This window comes from Emys orbicularis, chromosome 4 (assembly GCF_028017835.1).
Source record: "Emys orbicularis isolate rEmyOrb1 chromosome 4, rEmyOrb1.hap1, whole genome shotgun sequence".
Lineage (NCBI taxonomy): Eukaryota > Metazoa > Chordata > Testudines > Emydidae > Emys > Emys orbicularis.
The window spans coordinates 117,303,757-117,323,824 of record NC_088686.1 but is presented as its reverse complement, the minus strand read 5'-3'; the positions used below and the strand labels follow the sequence as shown (position 1 = coordinate 117,323,824).

The 20,068-nt window shown below is 42.0% G+C and overlaps 1 protein-coding gene across 1 annotated transcript in view; it reads left to right on the top strand.

The window, feature by feature from the left end:
- The first annotated feature begins 9,476 nt into the window (after positions 1–9,476).
- TRPM5 (transient receptor potential cation channel subfamily M member 5) overlaps positions 9,477–20,068 on the top strand; it is a 55,690-nt gene continuing 45,098 nt past the window's right edge. The window contains exons 1-3 of the mRNA XM_065402947.1: positions 9,477–9,535; positions 12,028–12,181; positions 18,631–18,811. Coding sequence (XP_065259019.1) covers positions 12,065–12,181; positions 18,631–18,811 — 298 coding nt within the window. The 5' untranslated portion in view covers positions 9,477–9,535; positions 12,028–12,064. The remainder of the gene's footprint in view (positions 9,536–12,027; positions 12,182–18,630; positions 18,812–20,068) is intronic.

Here is a 20,068-nt window from a genome sequence, read left to right as displayed (position 1 = left end):
AAATGTTTGTCAACTCACTAAAATTACAATATTCAAATATCCACAGGTTTTGTTTACTGCTTTCAGCTGATGATGCTGGAAATGAAAAGGAAAAGTATATGTATTTGCATTAGCATTTTGCATGCTAGTTTGTTCAAAAGGAAGGGAACTTTTAAAGGGATGTTGTCAACCAGCTTAAGGATCCAATCCAAAACTCCCTGAGATCAACAGGAAGACTTTAGTGAGTGCTGGATCTGGCCTTAAACCTCAAAATTTACCTACAAAAAGGAAGCAAAATATCATGCAACATGTTCTGTAGCAAAAAATTAAAAACCTAGTTTGGTTCATTAACAAGCCTCTCAGCTTCTATATCTTTATCTGTTCTTGGGTTATTTCCTGGTGATCTTCCCCTCCTCCCTCCGCCCCATTTTTTTGGGTGCTTTCTATATTAATTATCTACACATATACAAACACTACAGCTATCTTTTACATAAGTCCCATAATATCAGTCTTCCTATAATGGAGACTGAATAATTTCAATTAACAATATAAGTTAAAATTTTCAAAGATATGTAGTGACTCCAAATCACTTAGGCATGCTTGAAAATGTTAACCATGGTTTCTGAATTTGCTACTTTATTGCTCAGCCACTTCATGTAGTTTTGTTTTAAGTCCCTTGCTTCAGTTGATGTTTGCCATCAGAAGATTTCTGGGCTTGGTATATTTTCTGGCACTGTCTTTGTCAACTCATGAGGTTCCCTAGTTAAGAGAATGCATTTCACAGTCATTGCCAGTTAAACCATAGCCTTTTTCGCTAGGCTTTGAACCCAGATCTATAGGGCTGCAGTTATGTCAGCTGAGCTCAGCAACTGTTGCATACATTTATTGTACAATTAGAACAGGGTTTAAATTGGATTTTTAGATGACGCAGAGGAGTGGACTAGAATAGCTACACTTTTTCATATTTATAATTTATTAATTTTTCCAAATACAACAAATGTACCAACATACCAGATTCATCATAACACACAAAGTAAGTAAAGAGGGTTAGGATGAAGTGATGGGAGGGGAAGTGCATATCTATCTCCAGAGTCTACATTAATCATAGTCTTCTAAAAAGTCAGTCCAAATTGCTTTGAATTTTTCAGGCATTCCCCTTCTGCAGAATGCCTGGTGTAGCTCTACTCTCCATGTCTCAACAAAGTTTCATCCACCCCCATCTATTGGCACGTTATCACTGCTCTGAGCAGATTTAAGTGAAATACTATTAAAAAGAGCTGCAGCCATAGGAGCTTTGTCTACAGAAGCTGCACCAGTGTGAGCAAGGTTTAGAAAATGTGTATAGTTCAGACAAGACCATAGGAACTATCCATTCTTCTGGTTCATCAACCAAAATGAGGTCTAGGGGAGCCACCTCTATTATATTTTAGGCAATATCCTACCACACAAAATACTTTCTGAACAAAAGTAAAGGGTCAGGGTTGGCTGGCCTTGCTGCCAAAACCTAAACCAGGGGTAGGCAACCTATGGCACGCATGCTGAAGGCAGCACGCAAACTGATTTTCAGTGGCACTCACACTGCCCAGGTCCTGGCCACCGGTCTCGGGGGCTCTGCATTTTAATTTAATTTTAAAAGAAGCTTCTTAAACATTTTAAAAACCTTATTTACTTTGCATACAACAATAGTTTAGTTATATATGATAGACTTATAGAAAGAGACCTTCTAAAAACATTAAAATATATTACTGGCACGTGAAACCTTAAATTAGAGTGAATAAATGAAGACTTGGCACACCACTTCTGAAAGGTTGCCGAACCCTGACCTAAACCAATGGGGACATGGCTTACTTATCTATCCCTCTTCATTGTCTGGAAAGCTGTTAATTAAAAGCTATGATCTAATGAAACTATGAGCCAAATAAAACTGATGGGATAGTTCCTGCTCTCATTGAAGTCATGGCAAAACTTCCATTAACTTCAGTGCAACAGGATTGAGTCTAAGGTATTTGTACGCGCTTACATGCCCGATTAATTCTGCTTCTGAGAAGGGCGGGGAATCTAATAGTGACTGAGTCAGAGTGGGGATGTAGGTGAGAGCAGTATCCTACGCTCTCACTCAGTGCACTGGTATATAGGAGGAGTTAATGCTACAATTAGACACTGTGAACTAATGACCAACACAGTCCCACTCTTTCAGTCAAACAACTCCAGACAATTCCCTTGTGGGCTGCTAATAAACACAAAGGGCAAAGACTGTATAATAAAAAGGATACAGCTCTCCAGGTGACATCTGCAGGCCTTGTTGTGACTAGTTGCCTGGCTGACTCCATCTTCATTAAAGTTCAAACTAAAGATTTGTTTCCATGAACATTTAGTGTGTGGTAAGCTTGGGTGTAAATCTAGCAGCAATAGTTGTCCATGTGGCCCCTGCTGGAGAGCCCTGACCATTCTTTAGTGCACTTTGATCTACCCCCACTTTAAAACAGGATGAGATCAACATGCACTAAAGAACGGTTAGTGCTCGTCAGCAGGTTCCACACAGAGAGTTGGTCTGAGGCAGGCTAGTGTGGGGTAGATTCATATGCTAATTTACCGCGAACTACATGTTCATGTAGACAAGCCCAAAGTTACCTAGGACCATGTGTAAAAATGGTTCATGCTCAAATGACTCCAACACATGCTCAAATCCCACCATGGAAATAACCCAACCATGGGCTACGTCGTTCACTCCTGTAGTAAAACCTACAAAAAGGAATCTTTGTAGGCATCTCCATTATAGATTCTCTCTCTCTCTCTCTCTCTCTCTCTCTCTCACACACACACACACACACACACACACACACACACACACAGAGTTCCTTTGAGGGGGCAGGGCATTCCCTTTACAGAATGAACCTGGATTGACCCCCAAATCCCACCGGATTTGCAGGAGGTCAGAACCATCTACATTCAGGCCCAAGCCTCTGCACCAGCTCTGGAGTCCCAGGATCCACACCCCTCCCCAGCTGCCAACTCCCTGTTGCTGTGGCTCCAATGGAACTGTTCTATCTAGGACTCCCTACTCCTAGGGCCCTCTTCAGAGGAGGATCCCCAGTATGAAGCGGGCTCTCTGGGAAAGCTATTGCAGTCTGATGCCTAGGGAATCCCAATGATGCCAGCAGGGGAAGGATGCTGACTCCCCACCTCACCTTGCATGGAGCACCTTCTGCAGGAAGTGGACATATACAAAATGGGGAACAACAGGCCAGGCAGTAGTCCTGCTGAAAAGGATCTGGGGGTTATAGCGGCTCACAAACTGAATGGTGAGTCAGTGTGATGCTGTTGCCAAGGTGGCAAATGTCATCCTGGGATGTGTTAACATGAATGTCACATGTAAGACATGGGAGCTAATTGTTCCACTCTACTCAGAACTGGTGAGGCCTCAGCTGGAGTACTCTGTCAAGTTTTGGACACCACACTTCAAGAAAGATGTTAAATTGAGGAGAGTCCAGAGAAGAGCAACAAAAATAAGAGGTTTAGAAAACATGGGCTCTGAGGAAAGGTGGAAGGAATTGGGCGTATTTAGTTTAGAGAGAAGATGACTGGAGGGGGACATGGTAATAGTCTTCAAGTATGTAAAAGGTGATCAGTTGTTTTCCATGTCCACCTAAGGTATGACAGGAAATAATCAGTTTAGTATGAAGCAATGGAGTTTTAGGTTGGATATTAGGCTTCTAATTATAAGGATAGTTAAGCACTGGAACATGTTACCTAGGAAGGTTATATCATCTTTGTCCTTGGAGGTTTTTAAGAACAGGTTATACAAATACCTATTAGGGATGGTCTAGATATACTTAATCCTGCCTCAGCACAGGGCAATGGACTGGATGACCTCTTGAGATGTCTTCCATCCTTACATTTCTATGATTCTAGAATAGGAGTGGAAAGTGCACTTGAATCCTCCCCACTTCCTACCCCTTTTCCATGTGGGAATGGGACCCCTTTCCACCTGGATTTAGGCCTTAGTTCAACAAGCATATGCATAAGTGCTGTGCTGAATCAGGGCGTAAATGGGCACCGTCTTAACCCATATTAGGAAATGGCTTACACAACCCTGTGACAGCCTGGGTTCTACCAGTAAATCCATCTGGCTTAAACTATTATATGATTGTATATACCATTATATAACAATCTGGCCCTGCCTACACACAAATACATTATAATGACACCTAAAAGTGTACTATAGCTCAGGTATGCTGGGTGTGCTGGTAGTACTTATGGTATCACATGACATTGTAAATTATTCCATAACATGGCTGGGCCTTGTCTACACCAGCCATTGGTGCCATTCCGAAACATGGTTCCGGCCAACAGTTTGCTTGGACCAAGACAGATCTAGTTTGGGTCCTGTCTGAGCTTCAGTGTCAGCTGTGGTAGGGACCAGTCACAACATGGAAGCCCCCCAACACAGGTAAATCTTGGTTCAGGACTGGCAGTCTGGGTGGTAACAAATGGTGCTATAGTATTAGGCCATGGTATTACAGGCCCCAAATCTTATAATGGCCCAGTCCTGACAGCATGCCTTTAAAAGACTACTTCACAGAGATAGTGACTCATGAGACTGGATCACACAGTGAATCATTCACACTTAGGCCATCACTAGGTATAAATGATGTTGATTTATGTGTAGGTGGCACTGACAATTGTATTTTATTTTTAAATTGTATTAACTTGCTAGGCTAGTTTGAAATAGTTTTCTGGGTTATGGTGTTTCGGTTACAGTATAGTCAGTCACATTCTTTCCATGGACATTGGAAATTAAAGACAATGTAAGCATCCAGGTCAGGATTTGACCCACTAATATTAATAATACCTATCTTTTATATAGATAGTAAAGTTATAAAAGATTTATTTACCTAGACCTGATCCATACCTAAAGTAAGGCTGTCAAATACATTGTGTTTGGGCTTTGGGTTGGTTGGTTTTTAAACACACACACACACACACACACACACACACACACACACACACACACACAGGTTAGTGGGAAAGTCTCATTTCACTCCTCCCCCCCCACTGCTCACCTTTTAAAAATCAGTTATTTTTGTTTAGGTTTGGGTATCTGTTGGCCTCACAGAGAGTGGAAAAGCTCAGAATTAGAACTTACTGAAATTTTGATTTTACAATGAAATTTTCATTAAAATTTTAGAGGGGGAAAAAAAGGCAAAATATTTCCCCCCAGGTTTTTCAATCAGTTCTGCTTATGGCATATTCCTCTCTCCTTCTTGGAAGGACATGTTTTTAATTTTCCCCATCAGTACATGGGCTAATCTCCCATTGGCCACTGTCTGCCTTTTCTGATTAATACTTTTCCTGGATCCTTACAATCAAACAATGGACCACATCCTCAATTGATGTAAATCAACAAAGCTCAGCTGACTTCTATAGAATATGCTGATTTATACCATGTGAAGATCTGGCCCAACATGATGCACTTGGAGTCCAGTGCAGTTTTAGGGCTGGATCCAATGCCTATTGAAACCAATGAGAGTCTTTCCACTGACTTCAAAGGGAAGCATTTCAAGATGATCCAAGAACAAGAGGAGCCCAATGAAATTACAATTAATCGTAATAGATCATTAGTCAATACATTGTCAATGCAAGGTTTGTTTTGTAAAGAACAAACACTGACCAATCCAGGAGGAAATAATAGAATTTATTTTTGTTTATCCTCTTCATTGCTGCCTAGCATAGTAAATACCTAGGGGAAAATGCAACTCATGTGCTGCTCTATGTTGAATACCTGCTACAGTCCCATTGCAGTACATAGTTTCAAATAAAAAGCAGGCCCTTAAAAGAACAATGTTGTGTTCTAGCTCAACACAGTGATAGCTGACCATGATAGTAGAAGCATTAAAATAAAGATAATCTGTACTAGTTTAGAAAACTTTAGGGAAGGTGAAGAAAACCTTTAGCTTCTGGGAGGTATTTCAGTGTAAGCCCATCTCCATTTTGAAAATGGAGGCAAGTGATCTGGATGCTAGAATGTGTGTGTTGTACTGTGAATCACAAGGATTCCATTCCATAGCTGCCTGGAACAACAAATGCAAAACAGCAGTGGCACAAAACCAGTGTTTGGTATTTGCATTTGAAGGCAATATCTGCAAATCGTTTGGATATGATCTTTATGGCAAACGAGTCACGCTATTTTCATGGAGTTTGTTTTCATGTTTTTGCTGAATGCAGAGAGCACCCCTTACAATGTCGAAGTTCTATGGCCTCTGTTATATAGGAGATCTGTCTAGATGATCACAATGGTCCTTTCTGGCCTTAGAATCTATGAATGTCCCCTCCAAAAAGCATTAAATACAAAAGCAACATTTACTATGAATGTCCCCTCCAAAAAGCATTAAATACAAAAGCAAAATTTACTAATTTCATCAGTTACTGCTTGTCACAGTGCTATGCCAGACACGCAACAGAATCAGCATTTAAGTGCAACCATATTAAGAGTCCAACTGACTATTTATTTCTGGGTGATTAGAGAATAGATACAAGGGGAATAAGTAAACACTGGAATTAGAATCAGTTCTTACTAAGAAATGCAGTGCCATCTGTTGGAATTATCTGCAATATCACCTGGACAAGATGCACAGGAAACTAAGACATTCCATACCAGAATAGCTCAATGTCTCATCTAATCTGATTGCCCACTCTATATATGACTGTAGGAGGTGCTTGCATGGATGCCATCCTGAATTGTGCCCAATTTCAGGGTTGATGTTTTGCCACTCTGCTGTCAGAACCACCTTTCCTGCTTTGTATAATGCAGGCATGCCTTCCTGGATCACAACCCTATCTGCTGGGCAGCTGTACTGTTTATTACTAACATTGGCTCCAGTATTATCACAAACCAGGCCAGTGATTGAAGCCCCCACGTCTTGATCATTGCATGAAGGTGCTTTATTATTGCCCCACTGTTGCCTATCTAGTCTCCAGAAGAGCAGGTCAGATGTAGGGTCACAGAATTAGTGTCAGTCTAGGGGATTGTATCTGTAAAAATAACTATCCAAATGCCAGACAGAAACTTCTGTATATAACCTGAAGTTGTTAATAGAGTTAATCAATGGATACCCAGAAAGTATACCTCTCACCATCTGAGCATCTTTGTCCTGAAAACAAAATCTGGCTAGAACATGCCCAGACTTTGGATAAAAATTTGGAGCTGTTTCCAGACCTGAAATTTGTGACGCAGGCCCATCTCTAAGGTCCAAACCAACCCTCCAGATTGAAATATCCCCAAACTTTGGTCAAGTTTGAATTCAGATTCAAACTTTCAAGATGAGCCCAAGCAGGAGTCTTACTACACCACCATAAAATATAGCAGATAAAACATAAAATACAGCAAGAGATGTTAGGAGTAACAAGAAGGGTTTCTTCAGGTATGTTAATAACAAGAGAAAAGTCAAGGAAAGTGTGGGCCCCTTACTGAATAAGGGAGGCAACCTAGTGACAGAGGATGTGGGGAGGGGAAAAAAAATGCTAATGTACTCAATGCTTTTTTTGCCTCGGTCTTCACGAACAAGGTCAGCTCCCAGACTACTGCACTGGGCAACACAGCATGGGACCAGCCCTCTGTGGAGGAAAAAAAAAATGAACGAGCACAAGTCCATTTAGAAAAGCTGGACGAACACAAGTCCATGGGGCTGGATGCGCTGCATCCGAGGGTGCTAAAGGAGTTGGCAGATGTGATTGCAGAGCCATTGGCCATTATCTTTGAAGACTCATGGCGATTGATGGAGGTCCTGGATGACTGGAAAAAGGCTAGTGCCCATCTTTAAAAAAAGGGAAGGAGGAGGATCCGGGAAACTACAGGCCAGTCAGCCTCACCTCAGTCCCTGGAAAAACCATGGAGCAGAAACCTCAAGGAATCAATTCTGAAGCACTTAGAGGAGAGGAAAGTGATCAGGAACAGTCAGCATGGATTCACCAAGGGCAAGTCATACCTGACTAACCTAATTGCCTTCTATGACGAGATAACTGGCTCTGTGGATGAGGGGAAAGCAGTGGACGTGTTATTCATTGACTTTAGCAAAGCTTTTGATACGGTCTCCCACAGTATTCTTGCCAGCAAGTTAAAGAAGTATGGGCTGGATGAATGGACTAGAAGGTGGATAGAAAGCTAGATCGTCGGGCTCAATGGGTAGTGATCAATGGCTCCATGTCTAGTTGGCAGCCGATATCAAGCGGAGTGCCCCAAGGATCGGTCCTGGGGCCGGTTTTGTTCAATATCTTCATTAATGATCTGGAGGATGGCGTGGACTGCACCCTCAGCAAGTTTGCAGATGACACTAAACTGGGAGGAGTGGTAGATACACTGGAGGGTAGGGATAGGATACAGATGGACCTAGACAAATTAGAGGATTGTGCCAAAAGAAATCTGATGAGGTTCAACAAGGACAAGTGCAGAGTCCTGCACTTAGGACGGAAGAATCCCATGCACTGCTACAGACTAGGGACCAAATGGCTAGGCAGCAGTTCTGCAGCAAAGGACCTAGGGGTTACAGTGGACGAGAAGCTGGATATGAGTCAACAGTGTACCCTTGTTGCCAAGAAGGCTAACGGCATTTTGGGCTATATAAGTAGGGGCATTGCCAGCAGATCGAGGGACGTGATCATTCCCCTCTATTCGACATTGGTGAGGCCTCATCTGGAGTACTGTGTCCAGTTTTGGGCCCCACACTACAAGAAGGATGTGGAAAAATTGGAAAGAGTCCAGCGGAGGGCTACAAAAATGATTAGGGGGCTGGAGCACATGAGTTATGAGGAGAGGCTGAGGGAACTGGGATTGTTTAGGAAAAACTTTTTCACTAGGAGGGTGGTGAAGCACTGGAATGGGTTGCCTAGGGAGGTGGTGGAATCTCCTTCCTTAGAGGTTTTTAAGGTCAGGCTTGACAAAGCCCTGGCTGGGATGATTTAGTTGGGGTTTGGTCCTGCTTTGAGCAGGGGGTTGGACTAGATGACCTCCTGAGGTCCCTTCCAACCCTGATATTCTATGAGATACTTTTGATTAACAGATTTCCATCTAGCCTTGGGGCTATATCCTGCCTTACTTCCTGGACTGCATCTACTATGGACACTAGTAAGAATTTGTCCATGGGTAAAGTTGTTATTATTAAAAGTTCACCTACAACCCATTTCTCATAGTCAAGTTTTACTTCCTCTTTTATATAAAATTTGTTGGGCCCAATCTACCAATACCCTCTGCAGTCATTTACACCAGTGCAAAATGAATGTTACACATTACCCTTTCTGATTTGGTAGTACTTTGCACAGGTATCAATTACTGTCGGGGGGCCATAGTGAATGGGGCCTTAAATTCACATTAGTAGTTCAAACCTGTATTCTCATCAGAACCTTTTGTTCAGTGAATAAATTCCATTGTAAAAGGATAATTGCTAAAAGCAAATTACAGAGTATTCTAAACCAAATGTATTCTTTTCCAGGATATTGTCCTCAAAGCTATTGGAAGAGAGAGCAGCATCTCCAATGACAAAGTGGACTTAGCAAATAAAACGTGAGTTTGGTTGTAATATGATGATGATCTAAGAAAGGGAGTGAATCTGAAATCCCATTATTTAAGGTAAATGTAATTCGTCAACAATGGGACTTTTATAACTTCACAGGTAGCGATGGACCTGAATCAAAACTCTCAGATCCAGACACCTCCACACTTGAGAGAAATCAAGATGCATGTGGTCAGACATAGTTCTTCTCATATGCCTCCCCCATCCACAACTCTCTCCTGTTAATTCATTATATAGCCTGAATGTTACCATTATTTGCCTGGCAATCAGTTACTGTGATTATTTATTATTTGTCTAGAGCCAACAGAGTGCTAGGAGCTTGACAGACGGGCATGAAGACAAGGCCCATGCTCCAAAAATCTCATCATCTAAACAGATAACATATAGATGAGGGAGAAAGTTTGGAAAGTGACCAAAAGCAGCAGGACTGAAGAGTGAAGGAGAGCATATAACTTGTAGGTCCCATGCTTTTTAAAAATGAGCTATGGATCAGCAAACACTTCACTGTGTGGGATGAGGGACTTCACAGAGAAAGTAAAAGCATGGCAATCTGTATGAAGGAAGGGTTACAACGCTGTTTAGAAGTCAAGGGTGGGAGCAGGCTGCAGAAGGAAGGGACAGTTACTAAAGGCAGAGAGAATAGAAAGAGGGGATGTAAAAGGAGAGAGCAGAGAAATAGACATCATGCAGGCTGTGCAGGGGACTTGAAGAGGAGGACAGCATGCTTACATGCCATCTTCCCCCAGTGGATCACTGAAATATCATTTTAAGAGACTCACTATTGTTTGTGTTTTGATCCTTGAAACAGAATCTGTTCATTTACAGGACTTTTACTCCCTAACCACTCTAGCCTGTTATTCTAGAGGCACTCATGAGTCCTGACTTGCTGGAACAGACCTCATTTTTTTAAAGGACGAAGAATGTGGAAACATCTGTTTAGTAAAAAAAATTATCCATATTCCATATAAAAAAGGAGACCTGGATTTTTCAGTCAGTTTTTGGGGCTTGTGAACTCTGGCAAAATTTTGTTAGAAGCAGTGGGGAGGTTGTTTATTTTTGTCGTGGATATATGCACAAGATTTGGGCACATTCACTTTTAATAACTGATTGTGTTAATGCTTGTTTCTTGAAGTCACTCACAGATGGGCTGACAAGTGTTTCATTGGAATAAGCAGTAGTTGTGAGGAAAATGCTCGTTCACAAACAGAAACTTCCAAGGGGATGACAATACAAAAAGGGAGGGCAGGTTGAGGCGTGCTTAGGTATTTGAGGGATACACTTAGACACAATTTCCATACAGGTGTAGGGTGGTTTTGCTTTTTTCAACCCTAGCATGATTGATAATCTATCATCTTTAGCCAGTCTGTGGGAGAGTTGCAGACACATGACAAACAGATTGCACTGACTGAATTGCTGGTTTAAACCCCAACACATAGCACAGTTCCATTAGGTTCACACAGGTTAACGCATGAGGAACTTCTCATGGATTTTAGTTATAGGTGAGTTTCTGCAACGTTGGGAGCATGTTGTCTTGGTGGGCTTTCCCTCTTCTGCAGATGCATATCTACATCCTCGTATGGATGGGAGCGTGGGACTTTTATGTTGTGCCTGACAACTACAGAGCATGCAAGTCTCACACACTGAAAATGGGACACATGCAATCAGTGAGTCATTCCCATGAACAGCTAGGGCTGAACCTCCCCAGAAATAGCTTCAGGCCAATACAAAAGCATCAACTGTGTTATTTTGGGTTGCTACACAACACAACAACATAGCATCTGGGTAGCACAATGGGATGACAACACCAAGAAGTTGCAACACAAACATCGCTAGTTGCTGCCACGACCACAGCTGTTGTTTCATGCCAAGGCCCCTCTTTTCAGCTTGAGAGACCTTGGTTCAATTCCTGGCTCTGCCGTAGATTTCCCATGTGACCTTGGGCAACTCACTTCAAATCTTTGTGCTTTGGCTCCCTATCTGCAAGAGGAGTATAATAGTACTTCCTTTGTCTCGTCTACTTGGATCCTAAACTCTGCTGTATATATGCACAGTAGGAGGCAGCCCTCACACCACTTAGCAAATGGGACTCCAGTCTTGGCTGTAATATAATGTTATGCTACTACTATAACATATTAATATTAAGACAAAACGCTAAAGCAGGGGTAGTCAATAGGTGGACCGCGGGCCAAATCCAGACAGCCAGATGCTTTTGAACAGACTCCAAAATCTTTTTATTTACTTATTATAATTATTGTTATTAATTTTTTAATTATATTCTCTGGTCCGGATCTTGACCAAGAAATTTGGACCTCAACAAAAAAATAATTGTTTCTTCCTGTGCTAAAGGGTAAAATAGGGGAATACATATGAACACTCTGAATGAAGAGTAATTGTTATTTATTAACTTTGGCAAATTTTGCAACTTTCCCAATCTAACCTGAATATTTTTGAACTCTCATCTTTAAGTGCTCCATTATTTCAGAGAATCCATCTGCACTAATTATCATACCACTGCTCCAATGGAAGACACAGAAGCCAAACTTTGCAGTAATGACAAAGAAGAAGCATTCAGAAGGGAATTGCCATACTGTACAGGAGAAATTGACTTCATGGCTTCCGGAAAGAAACGTGGGAAGGTATGATACTTCTCCCATTAAGGAACTTCAGGTTCTTGACTTCTATTCCTATTGTCAGATTATTTGGTTTGCATTACAGTAGCGTGCAAAGTTTCAAAAACAGGACTGGGGCATCAGTGCTATGTGCTGTACATGCCCATGTGAAGTCATGGTTTGTGCCCCAAAGAGCTTACAATCTAATTTAAAATAAGCCACAAAAAAAGGCAACAAACAAGAAGAAAGGAGGGACGGGGGTGACAGTAATAAGCTCACTTGGTTACATAAATAAGCATCATGCACAACTGGATGGCTTTGAACCATTTACACTTCTTTAGTTTATTTTACCCTTCTCAGCTTTGTCTATTTGCATATCATTTGCCTATTTCAGCTTCTGCCCATCAATCTATTTTTTAAACTTCTACTTATTTAAAACATTTTAAAATGTACCCTTTGCCTATTTATTTATTAAAATTCTACCCTGACTTCTTCCCTCTGCACTTCCAGAAGAAGTTTCTGTTAATCTCTCTCTTGGATGCTACCTAGTAAAACTCCCACAAGTCAAGTCCTCCACAGTCACGGAGACTCCAGAACACCTCTCCGCTTAGCCACTCACCAAGTCTTGTGCTGATGAAGGCATGGGATTCTGAGCAGATCCTCAGCTGGCGTAAGTCAGCATAGCTACTTTGACGTAATGAAACTATACTGATTTGCACTAGCTAAGGATCTGTCCCAAAATGTGTAAAGTGCAAAGTAATGTTAAGGTGAATCAGTGGCAAAGGTGGGAAGAGGACTCAGGCATCCCAGGCTCCCAGCCCTGCATTCAAAACCATTGGACACCCCTGCCTCTAGGGCAGTGGTTCTCAACCAGGGGTATGCAGAGGCTTTCCAGGGGGTACATCAACTCACCTAGATATTTACCTAGTTTTACAACAGGCTACGTAAAAAGCACTAGTGAAGTCAGTACAAACTAAAATTTCATACTGACAATGATGTGTTTCTACTGCTCTATAGACTATACACTGATATATAAGTACAATATTTATATTCCGATTGATTTATTTTATAATTATGTGGTAAAAATGAGAAAGTCAGCAATTTTTCAGTAACAGTGTGCTGTGACTTTGTATTTTTGTGTCTTATTTTGTAAGCAAGTAGTTTTTAAGGGAGGTGAAACTTGGGGGTAACCAAGACAAATCAGACTCCTGAAAGGGATACAGTAGTCTGGAAAGGTTGAGAGCCACTTTGCTAAGGGATATGCATATGCATTTGCATTCACAATCGTATTCAGATAAATGACACCTTCAAGACTCTGGTGTCACTTATTACCCAATATACAACACAGAGAAGGTGAAAGCCTCACCTACGTCAGTTACCTATTTATTTTTTAACTTTGGAAGGCGCTCAGATGCCACAGCAATGCGTATGGTTTAGTGACCATACAAAGGTAACTAACTCATGCATTCAAAATAGGCAGATGCAAAAGAAAAAGGAGGAAGGATACAAAAATACAGTGGGATTTCCTATCTAAACTGCAACAACAAATATACACCTCTATCCCGATATAACGCAAATTCGGATATAACACGGTAAAGCAGCGCTCCGGGGGGGCGGGGCTGCGCACTCCGGCGAATCAAAGCAAGTTCGATATAACGCGGTTTCACCTATAACACGGTAAGATTTTTTGGCTCCCGAGAACAGCGTTATATCGGGGTAGAGGTGTACTTTTAAAATGGTTACTAGCAGCCAAGGTTAAAAAAACAGGGCTAGTGATTAAAAAATTGCTACAACTTTTAAGGGGCCTGATTTTCAGAAAGGACTGAGCACCCGTAAGAAGACCTTTACAATGTCTCGGGGAGGAGGGATAGCTCAGTGGTTTGAGCATTGGCCTGCTAAACCCAGGGTTATGAGTTCAATCCTTGAGGGGGCCACCTAGGGATCTGGGACAAAATCAGTACTTGGTCCTGCTAGTGAAGGCAGGGGGCTGGACTCAAGGTCCCTTCCAGTTCTAGGAGTTATCTCCATTAAAAAAAAAAAAAAAAAAGTTGGGTATTTAAAAAAAAAAAAAAAGAAGAAGAAGAACAGGTTCCCAAAAATCACAAGGCACTTTTAAAATCTTGGCCTATTCATATCTTGCTATAAATGTGCAGTACAAAATAAATGAAAATGGATGATCAAACTGTGCTGCATCTCTATGGAAGGCACAGCCCAGAGAGACTTGTAGGTAGGAAACTGTGCCTTTCAGATTGTAGGCTGCTGCAGGACCAAAACAGTCCCTGATGTTATTTAGGCAGCCCTAGGAGCTGCTCTCAGTTATAGCAGCCTCCACAGCATTACCAGACCAGGCACAGTGGTTTGATTTGTTTCCCCATCCCTGGTTCTATCCCCAGCACCCAATAGTATGCCAACAGGCCAGCACATACACCATCAGAATAGCATGTAGGGACTGGAGTGCCTCTTAGAGTCTGCACCCAGAAGACCTTACAACAAAATTAAGATTAAAAACAGGAGGAAGCATCAGATTCATGGAGGCAGTGATAAAGGGTGTTAATGATAAGATCACACAATGGCTTGGGTGAGTGGTATGCATGTTGAGAGTTATATAGTTTACTGTTCAGTAGATTTTTTAAAACAGTCTAAGGCTTCCTTGAAGAAGCCTATTTTGTTGGAGGCAATATGTATAAATAGGTGGTTTTAACACTTTTTCTTTTGTTTCTGTTGTTCTGTAATTTGTACCCATCCTTATTTAAAAAAACAATACCTTTTATAGTATATAACAAAAGCAAGCCTTATTGGAAGCAAAACAGCATGTGATTTAAAGTGTCATATATAAACATTAAGTCACTGTTATTTCCAAAGCACATTACTATAGAATGAAGACAACACACTCATGAATAGCCCTAGGAAATTGAAACCTAGGAAATTAGATCATAATTATATATCAAAGTATGTCCACAGTTGAGTGGTAGGCTGGGAAAGCTTAATACAATGGGGATATGTGGCTGCAGTACTTAGTTCTAGTTTACAACAATGGTCTAGTAGACTTGTATGTACTATAATCTTCTGGTAAATATTTTAAGAGCTGAGGCACTTTGGTTTATTTCCTCTGGCTGATCCTATTGACATCACTGATCTGTTTTAGACTTTTAATGCCAATCCAATGATGAAAACCATGCATCATATTTAGTAAATACATCAGCAGAGAAATCTTTGCTTGTTATTGAACTCTGAATCACTGAATTATCAACAGATTATTTGACCCAAACAGGTATCCACAGAAAGTAGAAATCCAGCTCAAGTGAAGCCAGTGGAAAAAGAGCATAAACTAAGGCAGCTCATGAAAATTAGGAAGACTAAGAGAGTATTTGAAGAGCAAATAGCCAAAGACATAAAAACAGACAAGAAATAATTCAGGTAGTGAAGAAACAAGAAGTCTGTGACAAAATGGTTAAGCCCGCTGGACTCCACAGGAGTCAAGACAGCGGTTGAGGAGGACAAGGACATTGAAGAAGAACTCAATAATGCATCAGTCCTCACCACTGTGGATGTTGGGGAGATACACAATGAATAATTAACCAGTAGAATTCACTGCCATAAGATGCCAGTGAGGTCAAGAACTTAACAGGATAAAAAGACATAACTAGATATTTATATGGATAACATCCAAGATTTGTTTATTTTATTTTTTTAAAGGAATATAAAACCTTTTCCGTACAAAAAAGTCAAAAACTGGGTGATGGAGGTTGGGCAGACACTTTCCTCTATTGGCAGGTTTTTCCATAATTGTCCATTACAGGGTCTTCTGCACCTTCTTCTGAAGTATTTTGTACTGGCCAGTGTCAGAAAGAGTATTAAGCTAAAACTTGTGACTTTGGGCATCACTAAGTCTCTCAGACTCAGTTCCCCATCTATAAAATGGGGATAATAGCACTTCCTTACCTCAAAGGGGTGTGGTGAGGATAAATACACTGAAGATTTTGAGGTGCTCAGGCACTATGGTGATGGCTGCCCACCTGTTGATCTGATATGGCAATTCCTAAGGCAGAACTGCCTCAGCAAGGTCTGCAGGATCAGTCCTAATGTGTGGTTCTGTCAGACTCACTGTCCTGAAGTGCTTCCTCATGGCAAGACTCAGCATTGCAGTCCCTCTGTTTCACTATCCCCTCCAGACTTCAGTGATCTGGGCAGTGACATGGCCCTCTGGCCAGGTCACAGAAAGAGAACCACAGAGTGTGATAGGTCAGCCCTGCCTGGGACACCCACCAGCTTCCGGCAGAGGCACCTGCCTCAATTTTCGCTTCCTTTCATCCATAAGAGGGGCATAGTCCTTCAGTGTCCAATACAAAGCCTGCCCCTGGGCATAAATTTATTCACATACGCCAGTGCAGTAATACCCTAAAATCTTGTAAGTCAAACCATCCTCCAATTTCTGTAATAAACATACAAAGATACAGGGGGATTTTCCCATTCCTCTCTCCATGGAGATCACCTTCACAGCACCCACCCAAAAGTCAATAGCAGCAGCACTTTGTTCCCATTTGCCCCCGATCAAGGGCCTCACTCTCCAGCCATCCCTATCGGAGAGTGACCCATTTCTTGCTGCCTTTCACTCACTTCTTCATCCAGAGGGCTCCCCACTCCTGCAATGCTTTACTCCTCCAGACCTGCCTGCCTGTGAGTTCTATCCCTGCTCAGGGGCACCCACAACAGCTTTCTTGCTTTTGGGTTCAGCTCTTCTGAGCAAGCCGGATCCTCTTCAGGCCACTGCCCAAGCCTTCTACTCATCAGGGGTCCCCAGTTTGTGTCAGTTCTCTCCAACACTCCTGTTACAGATCCCATAGGAACTCAGCTTTCTCTACTGGATCTCCTGAAGCTCTCTCCCAAGAAGCTCCTGCCAGCTCTTCCTTGCTGTTCCCTGCCTCCGAGTCTGAGGCAGCTCTCACCACACCACCTCCTGCATCTGACTCTTCTCAGGCTCTGACTCTCCAGGTCTCCTTCCCTCTAGGGCCAGGTGCCCTCTCAAGCCTAAATTGACCAGTCATAGGCACATTGTCCTCTTCCCTCTAAGGGTATGTCTACACTTGAATAAAAGACCTGGGGCCCAGCTGCAGCTGGCCCGGGTCAGTAGGTTTGGACTCACGATGATCGGGCTGCAGGGCTAAAAATAAAATAATAATAATAATAATAATAATAATAATAAAATCACTGTGTAGACATTTGGGCTCATGCTGGAGCCTGGGCTCTGCGGCCCTCTCCCCTCACAGGATCCTAGAGCTCAGGCACCAGTCTGATCCTGAACATTTATACTGCAGTTTTACAGCCCTGCTACCTTAGCCCGACCCAGGTGATCCAGGCCAGCCACGGGTGATTAATCGCTGTGTAGACGTACCCTTAAAGGGCCAATGTTACTGTTACTCTGTGACACAGGGAGTCTAAACTCAAGGGAACAAAATCTCTTCTGCCCTCTCCAGATGCAATTCTCTGCAGTCTCTTTCCCCCTCTCCGAGGCTCTGCAGAGTTCTTCCTTCCTCTGTTACAGAGCATCACTGCACAGGGCTTTCTCCCTTGATGCCTGGCTCCTCTCGAGCTGCTGACCCTCAGGGCCTCTCTCCTGGAGTCTCTCTTCTCCCAGGCCTGCTTCTGAAGTCTCCTTCTCCCCAGCTGCCTTCTCCCTTCAGGGAGAGTCCCAGGGTACAAACTCCTTCCTTCCAAACTCCCTCTGTGGTTCCTTTCCCAAAGAACACAAACTCCCAACTACCTCTCTCTGGGGTCACCTCTCTCTTGCCCTACATTTACAGGAAACACCCAGTCTGGTTCTCCCCAGCTGGGTCTAGTACTTAATGACCTGTCTCCCCTGCAGGTGATTGGGTTAATTGGGTTGTCACGCTCCCCTTAAACTCTGTCACTGCCAGTGTGGGGTTTGTACACCCCAGCACAGGCTTCCTGTCCACAAAAGGTTTTATGTCCTACACCACCTTGACCTGACATGCCAAGTCTCACTCTTCTTGGAGACAAACTCCTTCTTTTTGAATATTAAGGTCTATCAGTACAGTATTTCACTGTTATGGTGAAGGATTTTTCCCATCTGTTCCAATTATATACATAACATCTCTGACCCATCCTCTACAGTAAAACCGTAATTTGATGAACACCAATCTTGCTAATGACCAGGTACTGTATATGAACCATTTCCACTAAATGGGAGGACAGAGGGGGGAGAGAAAGGGAAATCACATAAAAATGATCTTGATGAAGAACAAGTCAACATCTCTTCATGTTCTGATGCTCCAATGCATTGGAAATCACTTTACAGTGGTGTGAGGGAAGAATAAAGCAATGCAGTGTACCACACTGCAACTTATGCTCTGTATTTGCTGTAGTTTTGAGAGGTATAATTTTACCAATTAGTTTGTAAAGATAGCAGTACAGTATAACCCCTATCTTGTTATTCAGTGCCCTTTTGTTTATTACAGTTTGTTAAAGTTCCATGTGCCATCCATCCTGGAGTTATATTTGATATTATGATCAACAAATGGAACCTACCTGCTCCCAACTTGGTTGTCTCCTTAGTTGGAGAAGAAGAAAACTTCCAAATGAAACCTTGGTTACGGGACACCTTAAGAAAAGGACTTGTAAAGGCCGCAGAAAGCACTGGTTGGTTCAACTTCCAAAATCGGGAACATTATTTCTTCTACCTCCACCCTAAAGAGTCCCCATCCAGCATTTGCCAATCTTGCATCATTAATTTCAGTGGAACTGCTCATATGCATAACAATTACATACATGCTTAAGGGCTTTGCTGGATGGTGGCCTACACCTGTATTAAGATATGTATTAATGATAGTCATACTGCAGTAACTTGTATCTCAATTATTTACTACTTCATCCAAAGTACTCCAGGCAGTGGTTCTTGCAACTGATAAACATTTGAAGTGCAGTTATACTCTAAAAGGTAATGGGGAAAAAGGTATCACAGTGGGATCCATATCAATTTTCTCTCTCCAGCTCCCTAGTAGTGGTAGGATTTTCAAAAGCACTCAGCATTGGCCTAACTACACTCCCATTGAAGTCAGTCTTGACTGCAGTGGGAACAGAGTTGAAACAAGAGAGAACTTCTGAAAAATACCACTTGAATCTCTTCACCTTCTTATTAAAAGTGGGTGTGTTTTTGTGTCTTAACTGGCAGCCCAGCAAACTCAACCTGGAATCTGAAAGTCAAACTGACCTATTGTGGGCATCACATCCTCACCATTCATCAAGAATTTTTTATTGGAACTGACAATTTTGTTAAGTGATGCAGAAACCAGAAGAGAATCTGGTTCACTTTACCTGTTGTTCACTGCAGGGCTAACAGGAATGAAAAGTATTTGAAATATTGACACTACAATTGGCAAATAGGACTCTGAATACACATCTGTCAGTTAAGAAGCCATTTTTTCTTTGCCCCTATGAGCATAACTGCATTTTGAAGTTTATAAAGTGCTTAAAGCATACTTTAGTGCTCAATATAGTATATACTCTGTTCATATTGCTTTGCTGGTTCCGGGGGGAAAAAAAGTCACAGTGCCGTTTTGCTTTTCATTACTAAAAAATGCCAAGTACTAAGGTAGTATCAGAAGTACTATAAACAGAAATAGTTATTGAGATCATTGCAGCTGCTATTTATACTTACTATACACTTCCTATGCTGCAAGTCATCTCAATACCTACAAGCGGACACTGCTAAGGACTTAGTTTTATTTTACTTTACTTTTTGTCTACTGCCATGGTTTGCAGAATATGCTAAATCATTTAGCGAGTGCGACCTCAAGTGGTTTGGTTGTCACTACAGCATCTGGGTCTGGTAACCACCGTGGCTTGCCCTAGGCACGTGAAGAATGAACAGAGCCCTGCTCTTTTGAGGAGTCCACT